Source organism: Aspergillus clavatus, genomic scaffold (assembly GCF_000002715.2).
Source record: "Aspergillus clavatus NRRL 1 1099423829791 genomic scaffold, whole genome shotgun sequence".
NCBI lineage: Eukaryota > Fungi > Ascomycota > Eurotiomycetes > Eurotiales > Aspergillaceae > Aspergillus > Aspergillus clavatus.
Genome location: NW_001517108.1, coordinates 374,306 through 389,145, shown reverse-complemented (window position 1 = coordinate 389,145; position 14,840 = coordinate 374,306). Strand labels below are relative to the sequence as shown.

The window sequence follows — 14,840 nt, the reverse complement described above, 5'->3', positions numbered from 1 at the left end:
GATGAACCCGTTATAGATGAGGGGAAAGAGGGGGAGAGAGGGGGAAGTAAGAAAGAGGATAAGGTAGCGGGAGGTTGAGATTATTCCCAGCAATTATAAAAAAGAGCACAGACAGAAACATTGGGTTTGCTTTTCTCTCGTGGATTTTCAAGCGGTGCCCGCCCCGCGCCTATGGCAGCTAATCAGAGCCCTCGCCGCCACGCGGTTAGAGAATTTTCTCCTGCACCGACAACGAAATAGATACTCGGTTTCGCTACGTGTAGTTATATATCGTCCCATGCTTGAGGCGGGAACGATGATCTCTGCTACGGTCTAGATAGGAGGCATCTGGAATTCAGTCAAGCGTTTTTCTTTTCCCAGATCAACCACTGCCGATATTCTGATGGAGATCCTCGGGGCTTGCCAACTAGGGGATTAGTCATCTCCTATCAGCACAGTCAGATACATTTTTCTTATCGATATGGATGCATCCCGTTATCATGAGTGTCTCCTGGTTAACGAAGGGGTAAGAATAACAAGGGATTCATGTCCAGGACTCTCTTCAGAGAGCCAGGCTACATATACAAAGACGCTGCGAAGATGACATCGCGCTTGATCAGTTCCTGCGCCTGTTGCATCTTCGTGTACAGAGTCGGGTCGCCAACCAACTTGGCTGCGTTCTTCACTTCACGACAGGTTTCATCCAGCCGAGTGATCGTTCGAACGATAGTGCCTTCCATGACATCCGTTAGATCTGTGATGCGGTTAAAGGACATGCCTTTGGCCCATTCGTAGACCACCTCCGCCAAGCCAAAACGGGGCTGACTGGCGAAGTCATTGCTGTCTTCGCTCGACTGAATGACCTGATACTGGATCTGAAGATCGTTCACTTTCTCGGCGATTCGGATGATCGCCTCCTTGCCTTTCTCTAGACGAGGAGTCAAGGTGGGGACGTTCTCAGTCTTCTCCTGGAAGACAAACGCGGACAAGAGTGCAACAATTTCCTCGGGCTCAAATTCAGCCAGAACGTTCTCGAGAACCAATTCCGTGAGAACAAGCTCGTCAGCCGAGTGAATCTGTAGACAACCATTCTCAGTATTTTACCTCTACTCTCATTGGATCTTAGATTACGAACCTCACATGCGACCTTGCCCTTAAGCTGGACGCGAGATTGCTCGTCAATGAAGCCGAGGTCTCTCAAGACCTGGATGCGCTGCTCGTAGTCCGGTAGAAGTTGCAGGTTCTGATCCGACATGAGCTGTTTCAGCTGTGAGATGTTCTCCTTTACTTGCCATTCATCATGTTGCATCTCAAACTATAAGAGAAGTCAGCACAAGCGCAGGAAAGTACACCTAATTGATACTCACGTGTTTCAGGAAAGTCGGGCATTGTAAGCAGCGGCAAGACTGAGCGATAGCAGCTTGGGCCTGTCGTTTCTCCAGTATGTCTCTTACTTGGAGTTCTTTAATCCGGCCCCAATCCATTTCGTCCCATACTGGGCTCGTCCAGGAAGCACACAGTTTGGCAAGCTCCTTGTCCGCAAATTTCATTGCCTCTGTATACTCGAGTCAGCTTCAGGCAGTAGCCCGAACGGCTAGGGTTTCTCCGCACCTTTTCTGATGTTCAGGTACCATGTCGGGCCGCCCAACTTGACCATTGTATTGGTGATACACTCGAGATCAGAGAGTGGGATCTTGCACACTTTTAAGTTCATATCAGCTGCACGTTTTGGCAGCGATTGTAGCAAATGACGGAAGCCTGGAAGGAATGGCAGAATATCGCTAGGATGGCGCCTGCTACCCAGTTTGCCGATCTCAAGGACCTGTATGCTAGGACTGGCGCCTCCGCCGATTCCTTCCCGAACAATGATACCTGCCGTACGATATCCATCCTGTGAACGTAATCAGCTAACATCCAGAGAGGAATGTCAGGATAGAGTCTTGACCAACCTTCTGATACACAATAAGCCGTTTCGGCATGAAGAGACGCTTGCCAACCGGTGAGGCTAGCAAACCCACATGGAGCTCGCTGGTTAGCTTCTCATACTCAATCGCTGCACCGTGACAAGCCACGAGATCAATATCACAAATATCGCAAGGCTCGCGCTTGATCTTTGCTAGACTTGCTTCTGAGAGTTGAACCTGCTTCTCATGCTCCGGCAGCAGAGCCTGCGTGGCGTTCTCACTGAAGCTTCGCTTGATCATCTCCTCAATCTTCAACGCTTCTACTCGCAAAAGATTCAGTATCATGTTGTATGTAAGTCTGAACTGAGACCGAAGCTTCGTCGGGTCACCAAGAATCATCTTTCTCAATGCACCAGCAGGAGGCGCCTCGTCTCTACCAGCATTCACGATGATAACGTAACCAACAGTATCGAGACCTCTCCGCCCTGCACGTCCGGCCATCTGAGTGTATTCGCCTGGCAGCAAGTCCCTGAATCCTCTACCATCATGCTTGCGGAATCCAGAGAAGACGACCGTCCGTGTGGGAAGATTGAGACCCATGGCGAAGGTCTCCGTAGCAAATAGGATTTTGACCAATGACTTGGCGAACAGAATTTCAACAATCTCTTTCATGATCGGCAATAGACCACCATGGTGGACAGCAATACCTCTGCTCAGCAATTCGCGGAGCCGAAGGATCTGCGGTAGTGTTCTGTCCTCTGCCTTGAGTCGGGTCAGTGATTTCTCAATGAACATGTGAATCAGACTCTTCTCAGTAGCATTGCAGAAGTCTTGGTTCGACAGTGAGTCGGCATTCTCCTCACATCTCTTCTTTGAGAAGACGAAGATACAACCAGGAAGCAGATTCTCTTTGCGAAGGTGTCCCACAAGCTGTACCCAGATAGTCTTATCCTGAGCAGCAGTGGTCCGTCCTCCACCTCGTCCTGTACGGGCAATGTTTCCAGTCCCCCTGTTTGCGGGTTGGCCTCTGCCTCGGGGTGCACCGCCGCGTTGAGCGTTCCCACGAGCACCCCCTCTTCCGGGAGCTTGTCCTCGCCCACGACCCTGCTGTCCTCCGCGTTGTGCTTGGCTCTGGGCTTGAGCTTCGGCGGCTTTTTGAGCTTTGATCTTGTCCCTACCAGAAACGATGTTATCCGCTTCCTTCCAGCCACTTTCAATGAAACGCTTGTTGGAGTCGACAATCTTGTATTTGTCTTTGCCTGCCCAGAGATAGTGTTCCAAAGGAACAGGTCGTTTTGCAGTCGATATCACGTAGATATCCTTCTTCTTCGTACGGCCTACCCAGGAGGCAAATTCGTAAGTGTTTGGAACTGTAGCCGAGAGCAGGATCAGAGTAACATGCTCGGGAAGCATGATAATGACTTCTTCCCACACAACTCCTCTTTCAAGATCGTTGACATAGTGCACCTCGTCAAAGATCACGAACTCGACGTCTCGGATCAAATCTGCACCTCGGTAGAGCATGCTTCGCAAGATCTCCGTCGTCATGATCAAACAGCTAGCCTCCGGGTTGATCTGAACATCACCTGTCAGGATTCCGACGTCGTCAAATTCGGTCCTGAAGTCTCTGAACTTTTGATTGCTCAGGGCTTTAATCGGAGATGTATAGATGGCTTTTGTCATGTGTTTTGAGGCCAGGGCAATAGCATATTCAGCGACCACAGTTTTACCCGCTGATGTGTGGGCAGCGACAAAGACTGAGTCACCGTTCTCAAGATGGTATACAGCTTCCTTTTGGAAAGTGTCCAGCTCGAACGGCCACTCCCTAGCCATATCTGGAACAAGCTCATGGAAGTTCGGGATATGTTTGTTGACATCAACGACATGAGCCCATTCCCGGCCACCTTGTTTTTGTTTGACACCCCTGAGCAATGGTGCCCTAGGTTCCAAAGCAGGGAATTCAACAGGCAAAAGAGAATCAATGTCCTCCTCCTCGCCGCTGAGCTCGTCGTCGTCAATCTTCACACCTCCAATATCTGACACAGCGTCGTCGTCCTTCTCGACATGTAGTTCGCTTTCCTCTTGTTGAAGATCATGCTCGACTTCCTTGTCACCTTCCACGGCTTCCTTGGACTTTGTTTCTTCGAATACCAACCCCCGAGAAAAGCCTGGGGCTATCTCCAGTAGACCACCCTCCGCTCCAAAATTAATGATACGATCTAGTCCTGATTGCTTGGCACCAACTCGTGAGCGTTCTACGGCCTGGGCTTCAGATTCCATCTCAGCAATGGCTTCAACGCCATCCAGCCCACCTGGTGCAAAAGGGAAGAACCCCGCCGCGCCCCTCACGAATTCCGCACGCCCAGCAGGCCGACGAAGTAGAGAAGTAGAGTTCTTGGCATTTGCAACCGCTGCCGGGACCGTAACTTCATGGTAGCCGGTAACTCGACCTTCTAGGCCTTCGCGAGTGAACCGAACGACAGTCCGGGTTTGAGTGGGAGCGACCTCGAAAAGGTCTGTGTAATCGGTTGAAATATCCCATCGCCTACGGCAATTGTCAGTCCAAGGCGACAACAAAAAAGGCAACAGAGCCATGCTCCAGACAGAGCATGGACTGTTGTGAAGTTGCGATGCAGAATAATGCTGGTAGAAGATGATCACACGTACCTTTGAAGACGGTTGAGCCATTCGGGGCTGAACCGCGGAGACGGAGTCAGAAAATCATCCTCCAACTCAGCTTTGAGATGCGTAGCACTCTGCACTGGTCTTTGTCGAGGCCCACGGTTCCTATGCGTTCCACTTTCCTCTTCAGCAAGCTGTGCATCAAATGCTGGCCCAGTCAGACTCTGATCATTCAGGTCCAACGCGGCCAGCGTTCCAGCCAGCTGGTCCGCCATCGGGGAGACAGTCAGTAGCCCGCGTTAGGATTGAATGTCTGCGAGGCTTCTCTGGAAAATCCAGACAATGTACTTGCAGTGAGAAACGCTCAAAGCCAAGATTGAGGGTGGCTTGAAGAAGCACCGGCGCGAACTGCAACCCCGGGTTGCCTGCTAGTGAATGCTTGATTTCCTAGACAATAACGAAGTATGACTCTCGCAACGGAGATGACGCCCTAGCACATATCATTCAAAACAGTGGAGAGTAAAGATTGGGAGTAGAGCTGTATTGGGCAATGGTGTATCTTCTGTTGGCGGCGTTGAGTGGCAGTAACGCTAAGGATGAGTCCACACAACCACCATCGCTGACGTCGTGTGGGGACAGTGAAAATCATCCTTCAAAATGGTTGAAGTCCGTCCTATCTACATCAAAGAAGAAAGTATAAGCAACACAATTTTGGACTTATTGGATTTGGAATAGAATTTGCTTAACACTATATATCTACTAGGTAGCTATTTCTGCATAGAAAGAATGAGCATATACAGTCTCCATAACACCAGACATAGATGCAGTAGGCCGGCCAAACTATCCATGCAAAAAAGTGACATAAGGGCTCCCAGGGATGCATGCAAAACCAAAGCACAAAGAACGGGGTGGGGAAAAATAAAGTAAAATCAAAAACAAAAAAGAGTTAGATGGAGTCAGAAAAGATGGTAATCCTGACTCCAACCATTGAGCTCCTTCCTGCCACCAGAGATCGTCTGATGGTGAGCCCATACTAGCAGTCACTAACCAGTTCAAAAAAGAGAATCGAGAATTAACATCGACGAATGAGAAAGAAGAGAAAGAAGAATAAAGGTCGGGAGGCTGAGATAGAGTGGGAAAAGTGGCTGAAATGCCCATTGTAACCATAAGGCGAAAGCTGATAATCAATCCCAACCTCATCGGTAGGAAATAATAGGGAAAGTCTTTCGATCAGCCGTATTGATTTGATATTCAAAGATACCATCCACCGTAGCGATGTACCTGTGCTGGTCAGTTCACTCCAATTACCGTTCAAGTGTCAACAGGAAGTGGTCTTACAATGTCCTACCATCAGCACCCCAGCCAAGTCCAGCTGTGCTACCTTGTTCCTGATCTCTGTTTCCAGTTCCTAAGCCACGATCTGGGATTTCGTTCAAAACACTTCGAATCCATCTGGGAGACCGGGTCTGTTCGAATCCCAGTAACTGCTGCCGATATCGTTGTTCCCGTTGGTTGTTGCGGTTGTGTGCTTCGTTGATCATCTGCCGCTGCCGTCGAAGACGCTCTGCAGCTACATTGGTTCTCAGCTCCGATGTCGAGAGTCGGCCCATATCATGCCGAATTTCGGCGGCTGTTGGCCGCAAGGTGCTAGGGTAATCGACGTTGGTGGAGGAACGAGTGGAGGTCTCATGGGCACGGCTCCCTTGTCCAGCTTCACTATTCAGACTGCTCGAAGTATCTGTACTGGAGTCGGCAGCGCGCAAGCGATCGTTCAACACAGCGGACCGAAGTTCTGATGGGGAAGCTGTCCAGCTTAGAGTAATATTCGGTTGGGGATCAGGGACGGAGCCTGTCTCGGCCGTCCTACTAGTGATGTCGGAATGTTCTTGTGGAGGTATCACAGAGCTATCGCGTCCGGTATTGGAGCTATGATCGCCAGTTCCCGTATGGCTAAGATAATTGTCCCGAAACAGGTCATGTAGAGCGTCACTGCGACGTAAAGGTGATGTGGGACGGGATGCTCGGTGAGGGCCCTCTGTGGAACCTTGAAACCGTGAACGAGGTACAGGATGCGGTTGGGCGTTTCTGGCTCGCCGCTCAGTCAAGCCTTCTTCCAGTCGCGATGTCCACCGTGCTGTATTCATGAATTCCACAATCAGTCTCTCTCTCTGCGTGAGGTCCTGTATCAAGCTCTCACGTAAAGGAGAATTATCCACTCCATTTCCTCGCTCGTTTGAAGAGCGCTCGATTGAATCGAGAATAGCCCGCTGGGACGCATCCATCTCACGCCGAGTCTCGGGGAAAAGCCGACCATCGAGGTCATAATCCAGGTCTTCAGTGTCATCAAGGATTGGCTCCGTGTGTATTTCTTGCAAGTTTGGGTCGTTCATGTCCAAGTTTAGAACTTGCCTGCGTATGAAAGCCTGGCGGACATCTGCAACCCCAGCTCGTCCCTTATCCTCGAGCCAAACCAAAAGGTCCCAGGGTTCCGGCGCAAAAGCCATGCATCTCACAGCGCCACCGCTGCAACAGGCTCTGGAGGAGTTGAAGTGACATATTATTGCATTCTTACCGTCTGGCTCACCAGAGATGTCCCGAACCGTTTTTACGTCAAATACAGTGATGACTCCGGACTGCGATCCAATCGCACACAATCGGCTGAAGGGAGAGAATGCAATCGTGAAGCAACATCCGTCGTCAAAACGAGTGCCAATGTCCATCTCTATGCAGCGAATGAGCTCCCAATCCCATGCAGGAAGCATCTCACCATCTTCCGTCTCGAATGTGGTCTCTGCATTACATGTGATACGATAAAAGTATGCACGAGTGTCATCTCCGACCGCAGCAAGAAGAGTCGAGTCCGGCGATATGATAGCGTAGTTCATGCATGCTTGGTGGTGAAGAACCTTGAGGACTTTCGATCGCGTCAGAGAATAGATTGTCACGGTCTTGTCGTTGTTACTGGAAGATCTTTCAGTACTGCTGGTTGTTCGGTGTCAATCCCGAGAGAATTACCTCAAAATCATGACATCCTCATCTGCCAAACCCTCAGCACCGCCAGGAAGCCGGTGGACAGTCACAGAATTCACGATGCTGCCGCCGAATTTGTGCAACTGCACTTCTGGCAAAAGTGGTCCAGCATGACGAGCGGTCCCAGGCTCGTCGCCGGGCGGTCGAGGTGGCGAGAGTCGTGTCGGTGCTTCCAGATCAAGAGGTAAAGCACTATCTACGTCCGAAGATCGTGGGATGGCTGGCATTCCACGATGCGCGGCCGAGTCAAGAATCCGTATAAAGGCACACTCTCCATTATCTGAGCCTCCAACACCGATCCAACCATAACCCGCAACCAGACATTTCGGCTCGAACGGAATAACCGCCAAAGTCTCTCTCTTTTGCGAAGAGATATGAATAGAATATATCACTCTGTCAGAAACTACATATATTCTGTCCGGATCGGCGGTGCTGATATAATTGCGCAATTGCTGATGGCTGCATGAGCATTAGCATGATTTCGGTCACGCGATCGCCAGGCAATGATAGAGAGGTACGGACAAGTTGGGTATTTTGAAAGGGAAAAACCGTCGTTTCGTTGCGAGAATCAGCGACTCCGTCGAGTGGTGTCTAACCAGGAAGAAAGTGTTAGCTAGTTAGAAAATGCTGAAAGGCGAACAACTCATCAGTCAAGACAGGTGTGGACCAACGAGAGCACAGAATCCGTAGTCATTATGCCTCAGTCAAGATCAAGGTGACATCGTTGGAGATGGGTTGTGTTGGGCGTCGCCGCTACAGACAACTGTAAAGAACAGGAGAGGAGAGACCGAGATAAAGATGATGAACGATTTGAATGTAGTTCTTGCTTGCAGTGGCGATGGATTCTTTGTTGAGGTATCCTACAACCTGGTACTAGATGACATGTACCCGAATCCGAGGTAGACGCAGCATCAAAAAGTCCCTTTCGCTAGTGACCGAGATAAGAGAAAGACTACTGATGCTCATGCGGCTTTCTAGGCGCTGGATCATAGTGGTTTCAATCAGAACGGGACTTTCACCCATTTAGCTACCTAAGGTCATGACGACTTCGGATGGTCGAGGCCTGGGGGAATTACGGTCACTGGTCGGGGGTTGGATGACGTAAGACTCGACACAGACAATCCGGGGGAGTTTTCAGCGAATGCGGATGACCGACATTCTTTCCCATCCCCGAATCGATCTTGTCGAAACTCGAATTTCCGGAACTAGACAGAAACCGATGCATTCAGGGTGTCTTGGTAGTTATATCGATCTTGACCGAAACCTCCTGCTTACACCTGACCGACAATTGCTATGATCTACCTTTTTACAAGAGTCGCCGAGACAGCGTGCTGCTTAACAGTCGGAGCGTGACAGAGTTCTGATAAGTTAGCCTGTCACTCAAGAACATGAACTTCAACATTCGGCCCAGAAGCAAAACCTCCTCAACGGCTGGTCAAGAAAGCCACCAGAAATGGTGTGCTGTCGAGTTCCCGGCAGGGTAGAGAGCATCCGCCAGGAGGTCGGAAAATAATCATAATTATTGGTTGATAAAGACGAATGGGCTACGTACAGGACAGGGAGAAATTTAGGGGAGCAAGGGTATTTCGAACGGCATTCTATAGTCCATACTGAAACATGCCGGCATCGGGCCGCATGAAGCTCATAATCGCCACAAGAGTGCCGTGGAATTCCGTTTTCCGCCATCGAAGAATTGGTCTCTGGTATCTTCCACCTCTTGCCGTACATTTCAATTGAAGAGGCGGCTTTCAGACAGCGCCACAAGCTGGGAGGCTGATAGCCTGATACACCGGCATCTTTGCCCATTCCATGTTGCAACGGCTGATCATAGTCATACCCTAGGAGGGAGAGAGATGAGCCGGGTACTCCTAGGAGCATCTACTCGAAGCCCCGTATCATGACTATAGTGACTAGTGGGCTACCATTCGAGCTATAACGGCACCTCTAGACTTCATCTTGATGCCTTTTAATACACAGGTCCTTCTATGCCGAACTTGTGAACCATTTCTTCGAGGGAAGACGTATTGATCAGCTCATTACCAAGTGACACCTAAGCTTAGGACCTTATCGTAGTATATACTGAATACCTAGAACAGCATCTCTGCGTATCCTTGGATCTCGATATCTGAGATTGAGCTGATAGAACAGCCCATAGAGCCCTCCAACAACCATCGACACCCGGTCTATTATTTTCAAGTACCTTAAGACAATCCCTTGGAGAGAGAACTCTTCATCGTCGCCAGAAGCTTCGCCCAGACTTTTTCCCAAGGGAAGCTCCAGTAAAGGCCCTGATTGGACCGGCTGGAAGGCGGTCTAAGGGTAACTCGGCTATCATTGGGTAATAACAGCTTTGCCCGCGTTGTCATGATTCTACCAAGTTCGACGACGGGCCGAAGCTCTCCGTGCAATTTCTACTACTACCTCGCCCTTCTCCCATCCTTTTTTACAACTTCTTTTTTCCCCCGGACAATCTTAAAACTCCTCTATCTCCTTTTCTCCTTCTTCACCCTTGGAACCTGACCCTATCTCCCTTCTTAACCCTTTCACTTCTTTCGATTGAATCGACTGGAGTTCCTGTGATTTTCTTCTTCTCGAGTTTCTGTATTATTTATCTTCTAATCAAAACACAATGATGTCCTCGCGATTCATCCGCGCTGTAAGTCCATCGCGTGACCCAAAATCAACATCGCCTATCTGAGCCTTGCGACTGACTTGGTATTTATCTAATAGTTGCCGCGCACTGCTACTTATGCCCGCTCCCCTGCTTCCAGAGTTCCCAGCACATCTTTCCGCAGATGGAACTCGACGGAGGGAGAGAAGGTCAAGGGTCAGGTCATCGGTATCGATCTGGGTGAGTCACATTGAGAAATCCTTTCCATAGAGACAGAAATCCTAACAGTATTCCTCCAGGTACCACAAACTCGGCCGTTGCTGTGATGGAGGGCAAGACTCCCAGAATCATTGAGAACGCAGAAGGTATGTAAAAAATTTTTTCCCTTGTTCATTATTCTGCCGTCAGGCTAGTACCGGCTTCCGAGTACTAGCTCTATTTGAATAAATGAAGTCATCTGCGGGCTTGAGCTGACTTTTGATCAAAGGTGCCAGAACAACACCGTCCGTTGTTGCCTTCGCCCAGGATGGCGAACGGTTAGTTGGTATTGCCGCCAAGCGTCAGGCCGTTGTCAACCCCGAGAACACTCTGTTCGCCACCAAGCGTCTCATCGGTCGCAAGTTCACCGATGCTGAGGTCCAGCGTGACATCAAGGAGGTTCCCTACAAGATCGTCCAGCACTCCAACGGCGACGCCTGGGTTGAGGCTCGTGGTCAGAAGTACTCGCCTTCTCAGATCGGTGGCTTCACCCTCCAGAAGATGAAGGAGACCGCTGAGGCTTATCTGAGCAAGCCCGTCAAGAATGCTGTCGTGACCGTTCCCGCCTACTTCAACGATTCCCAGCGCCAGGCTACCAAGGATGCCGGTCAGATTGCTGGTCTGAACGTTCTCCGTGTCGTCAACGAGCCTACCGCTGCTGCTCTTGCCTACGGTCTGGAGAAGGAGGCTGACCGTGTTGTCGCTGTCTACGATCTTGGTGGTGGTACCTTCGATATCTCCGTTCTGGAGATCCAGAAGGGTGTCTTCGAGGTCAAGTCCACCAACGGTGATACCCACCTTGGTGGTGAGGACTTTGATATCAACCTCGTCCGCTACATTGTCCAGCAGTTCAAGAAGGACTCTGGTCTGGACCTCTCTGGTGACCGCATGGCTATCCAGCGTATCCGTGAGGCTGCTGAGAAGGCTAAGATCGAGCTCTCTTCCTCTCTTCAGACCGAGATTAACCTGCCCTTCATCACTGCCGATGCTAGCGGCGCTAAGCACATCAACCTCAAGATGACTCGCTCCCAGCTTGAGACTCTCGTTGATCCTCTGATCAGCCGCACCGTTGAGCCCGTCCGCAAGGCTCTCAAGGATGCCAACCTCCAGGCCAGCGACATCCAGGATGTCATCCTGGTTGGTGGTATGACTCGTATGCCCAAGGTCACCGAGTCCGTCAAGTCCATTTTCGGCCGTGAGCCCGCTAAGTCAGTCAACCCCGACGAGGCTGTCGCCATTGGTGCTGCCATTCAGGGTGCTGTTCTGGCTGGTGAGGTCACTGACGTTCTGCTGCTCGATGTCACCCCTCTGTCTCTCGGTATCGAGACCCTCGGTGGTGTCTTCACTCGTCTGATCAACCGCAACACCACCATTCCCACCAAGAAGTCCCAGACTTTCTCCACTGCCGCTGACTTCCAGACTGCTGTCGAGATCAAGGTGTTCCAGGGTGAGCGTGAGCTCGTCAAGGACAACAAGCTGCTCGGAAACTTCCAGCTTGTTGGTATCCCCCCTGCTCACCGTGGTGTTCCTCAGATCGAGGTCACTTTCGACATTGATGCCGACTCCATTGTTCACGTCCATGCTAAGGACAAGTCCACCAACAAGGACCAGTCCATCACCATTGCCTCTGGCTCTGGTCTCTCCGACTCTGAGATCCAGTCTATGGTTGAGGATGCTGAGAAGTATGGTGAGCAGGATAAGGAGCGCAAGGCTGCCATTGAGGCCGCCAACCGTGCCGACAGCGTCCTGAACGATACCGAGAAGGCCCTCAAGGAGTTCGAGGATCGCCTCGACAAGGCCGAGGCTCAGCAGATCCGCGAGAAGATCGCCACTCTGCGTGAGTTCGTTGTCAAGAACCAGTCTGGTGAGGGCACCGCCACTGCCGAGGAGCTCAAGCAGAAGACCGATGAGCTCCAGACCGCCAGCTTGACCCTCTTCGACAAGATGCACAAGGCCCAGAACGAGCAGCAGCAGCAGCAGCAGTCTCAGAACCAGGAGGGCGAGAACAAGTCCTAAATGTACCACCACTCTTGAGCAATCTCTATTGCTCTTCAAAAGTTCTTGAATGATTTCGATTGTTCATCTACTTTTATTTCTCTTCATCACTGTCTTAACACGTGTATGACATGTATACATATTGATAGCTTCGACTTTTTTTTTTCCCTTTTCTTTACCCCCTATTGTTATGTATTTTCCCTCTTGGTGTATGGGTGTTTGACATTTTCCTTTTCTGCCTTCATACCTTTTGGGCCGGGTGAGCATACTTGAGATTTCGTTGATCTATTTGGGGGCAGTCCTTTGAAATGGTTCAGGACTGTCTACAGTGTAACTTAATGATATGACGGCTGGGGGACCACAAAAAGGATGTGGGCTTGGCTATCTGGAGCATACAATAGGAAATTCTCCTCTCTGTTCAATCATCACTTTCATCGTTCTTCATGTAGCGTGCGTGTATCTGATTTGGATGCGCCATTGGTTGAATTATTCTTCTTCTATAGGTTTGTTTATAGTCATCGAGAAGACGCAAAGAACATTTTGACAGAGCATTCATATTCTGAAATCATCCGGAATCAGGGGGTGACCCGATCAGAAGCTGAGCTTTGCATCAACAGGATTCGTCAGTGTCTCCAATCTCCATTTACGGAGCCAGTACATTGGGGCCGGGATCTATAACTATTAGTATTGGAGTTTTAGTTCTGTGGAGACGTTGATAAATCCTGCCAGTCATGTGATGGTCACATAGTTCCTATTGTGATTTGTGAGACTTGAGAGTTAAGGGCTTATCCTGCAGGGATGGAGTCAAACAGGATTTTTATTGATTTGTATGGTCCTTCAGGCTTTTAGCTGCATTCCTAACCTCCACTTGATTCTTGACGTTTAGTTTCAATATTAATCGATAGAGTTTTTTTGGCCAAGGAGGGTTGAATCTGAGGGGGAATGTTGAGGTATGCTGTTTTGTTGTATCTACTCTGTACGGAGTATGCTTATTCATATTCCGACTTCCTCAGAGTAGTCGACCGGAGTTGAGGATTATCTAGTAGCTGGAGTCCTTCTTTCTACCATTGCATGTTACACACATGAACTGTGAGCGTTGCAACTCGAGGATTGAGATTGCTTCCAACGCACTGTTTAGATAGATAGAGGCGTCCACTGACCACTCTCCTCGTCGACTTTCGTACTTTTCCGGACTTCAATTCTGGTCTTGGCCCTGGTCTTGGTCTTGGTGTGAATGTGATTCGGAAAGTGGATCAAGGTTTACTGACAGAACAGGATTTGTCTCCAGCAACATGAAAAGGAACCACTAAGGATAAAACAAATAATGTGACTGTATGGTTCTTGAGACTAGATGACTATCATGAATAGAGGAGAAATAACTTGGGCCATGTCGTCAAATGTGGTCATGTTGTGATAATTATGATCCATGGCCAGTTGCAAGGGAACAGAGGAACAATGCCTTTTTCAGTGCTCCTGTAGACTAACTAATAATCTTGAGTGTTGACGAAGAAGTGCAAGATTTGAATCGAAAACGCCCTCTCTTATCGGAATCCCACAGCTCTAGCTTGATCTCCACTGGGAGACTTGCAGGCGCAATGCAGGATAGAGAGCAAATCAACGGTGTACACAACAAGCAGACCGGCTTACAGACCGATCGCCATGCATTATGGAGGGGGTAATGAATCTGGATTTTTCTCCGGATTGGCATTCGGGTTCGGTCGAGTTACATATTATTCAGAAATGGACTATACTCTTAGTATTTATTTAAGTCGGATGAGGTGGAGTGAGGATAATAATGACTTGGGCCAGAGGCGAGAGAAAGCAATGTCCTACGGAGTACGACTCCGTACATGCTTGTAAATCTCTGCAAACAAACTCGGGGGGGGGGTCTGCCACAGCCTACAGGAAACACTAGCAAGACTCCTGGCGTCAGCTAATAATATAAAAATCAACATTATCAAGCAGCCATGGGAGCTTCTGATTGGGGTTGGCTGGCTTTTTATTGTTCGTGTTAGGTATTGTCTGGAATCTGGATGCCAAACTATTTTTTTCGCCCACATCAGTACATATGATGATTTATTACTGTCGATCAGTTTCAATAAATCATTGACTGTTTTTCTGTTCTCCCCACTTGGTGGTTCAACAATTATCATTATGTATATTATTAATGAGGTCTTCCAAGAATTCTTTTACATGGAAGCAAGAGGAAATAGAGAGTCAACAGCCCATTGAGTCAGGTCAATTCTTGCTTGTTTACTCCGTCTTCCGTACAAATAAGGAGCTGGAACTGAGTGTAAACAAAAAAAAAAAAAAAAAAAATCAACCACATCATCTTATTAGGTTGGGTCAGGCACCTCTTACAAATACTAATACTGATATGATGCATCCCAAGTACTGACTGGGCCCTTGGTTCCATGGTTTTCTATCTACGACGCGCCTTA

The 14,840-nt window shown here is 49.3% G+C and overlaps 3 protein-coding genes across 3 annotated transcripts, besides 2 other annotated features; 1 reads left to right on the top strand and 2 right to left on the bottom strand.

The window, feature by feature from the left end:
- Positions 1-554: 554 nt before the first annotated feature.
- Positions 555-4,780, bottom strand: ACLA_069040 (SKI complex RNA helicase subunit SKI2; the record flags this gene model as incomplete). The annotated part of the gene is made up of 6 exons (XM_001275301.1): positions 555-1,055; positions 1,115-1,294; positions 1,347-1,534; positions 1,591-1,870; positions 1,929-4,428; positions 4,551-4,780. 6 exons carry the CDS (start codon positions 4,778-4,780, stop codon positions 555-557), a joined length of 3,879 nt encoding a protein of 1,292 aa, XP_001275302.1.
- A 1,059-nt stretch (positions 4,781-5,839) lies between these two features.
- On the bottom strand, positions 5,840-7,762 carry ACLA_069030 (uncharacterized protein; the record flags this gene model as incomplete). The annotated part of the gene is made up of 2 exons (XM_001275300.1): positions 5,840-7,466; positions 7,521-7,762. 2 exons carry the CDS (start codon positions 7,760-7,762, stop codon positions 5,840-5,842), a joined length of 1,869 nt encoding a protein of 622 aa, XP_001275301.1.
- Positions 7,763-10,167: 2,405 nt separating this feature from the next.
- On the top strand, positions 10,168-12,420 carry ACLA_069020 (Hsp70 family protein; the record flags this gene model as incomplete). The annotated part of the gene is made up of 4 exons (XM_001275299.1): positions 10,168-10,191; positions 10,266-10,386; positions 10,446-10,511; positions 10,634-12,420. The coding sequence occupies 4 exons, from the start codon at positions 10,168-10,170 to the stop codon at positions 12,418-12,420; spliced, it is 1,998 nt and encodes a 665-aa protein (XP_001275300.1).
- Positions 12,368-12,387: a microsatellite.
- Positions 12,421-14,694: 2,274 nt separating the features above from the next.
- Positions 14,695-14,718: a microsatellite.
- Between the last annotated feature and the right edge of the window lie 122 nt (positions 14,719-14,840).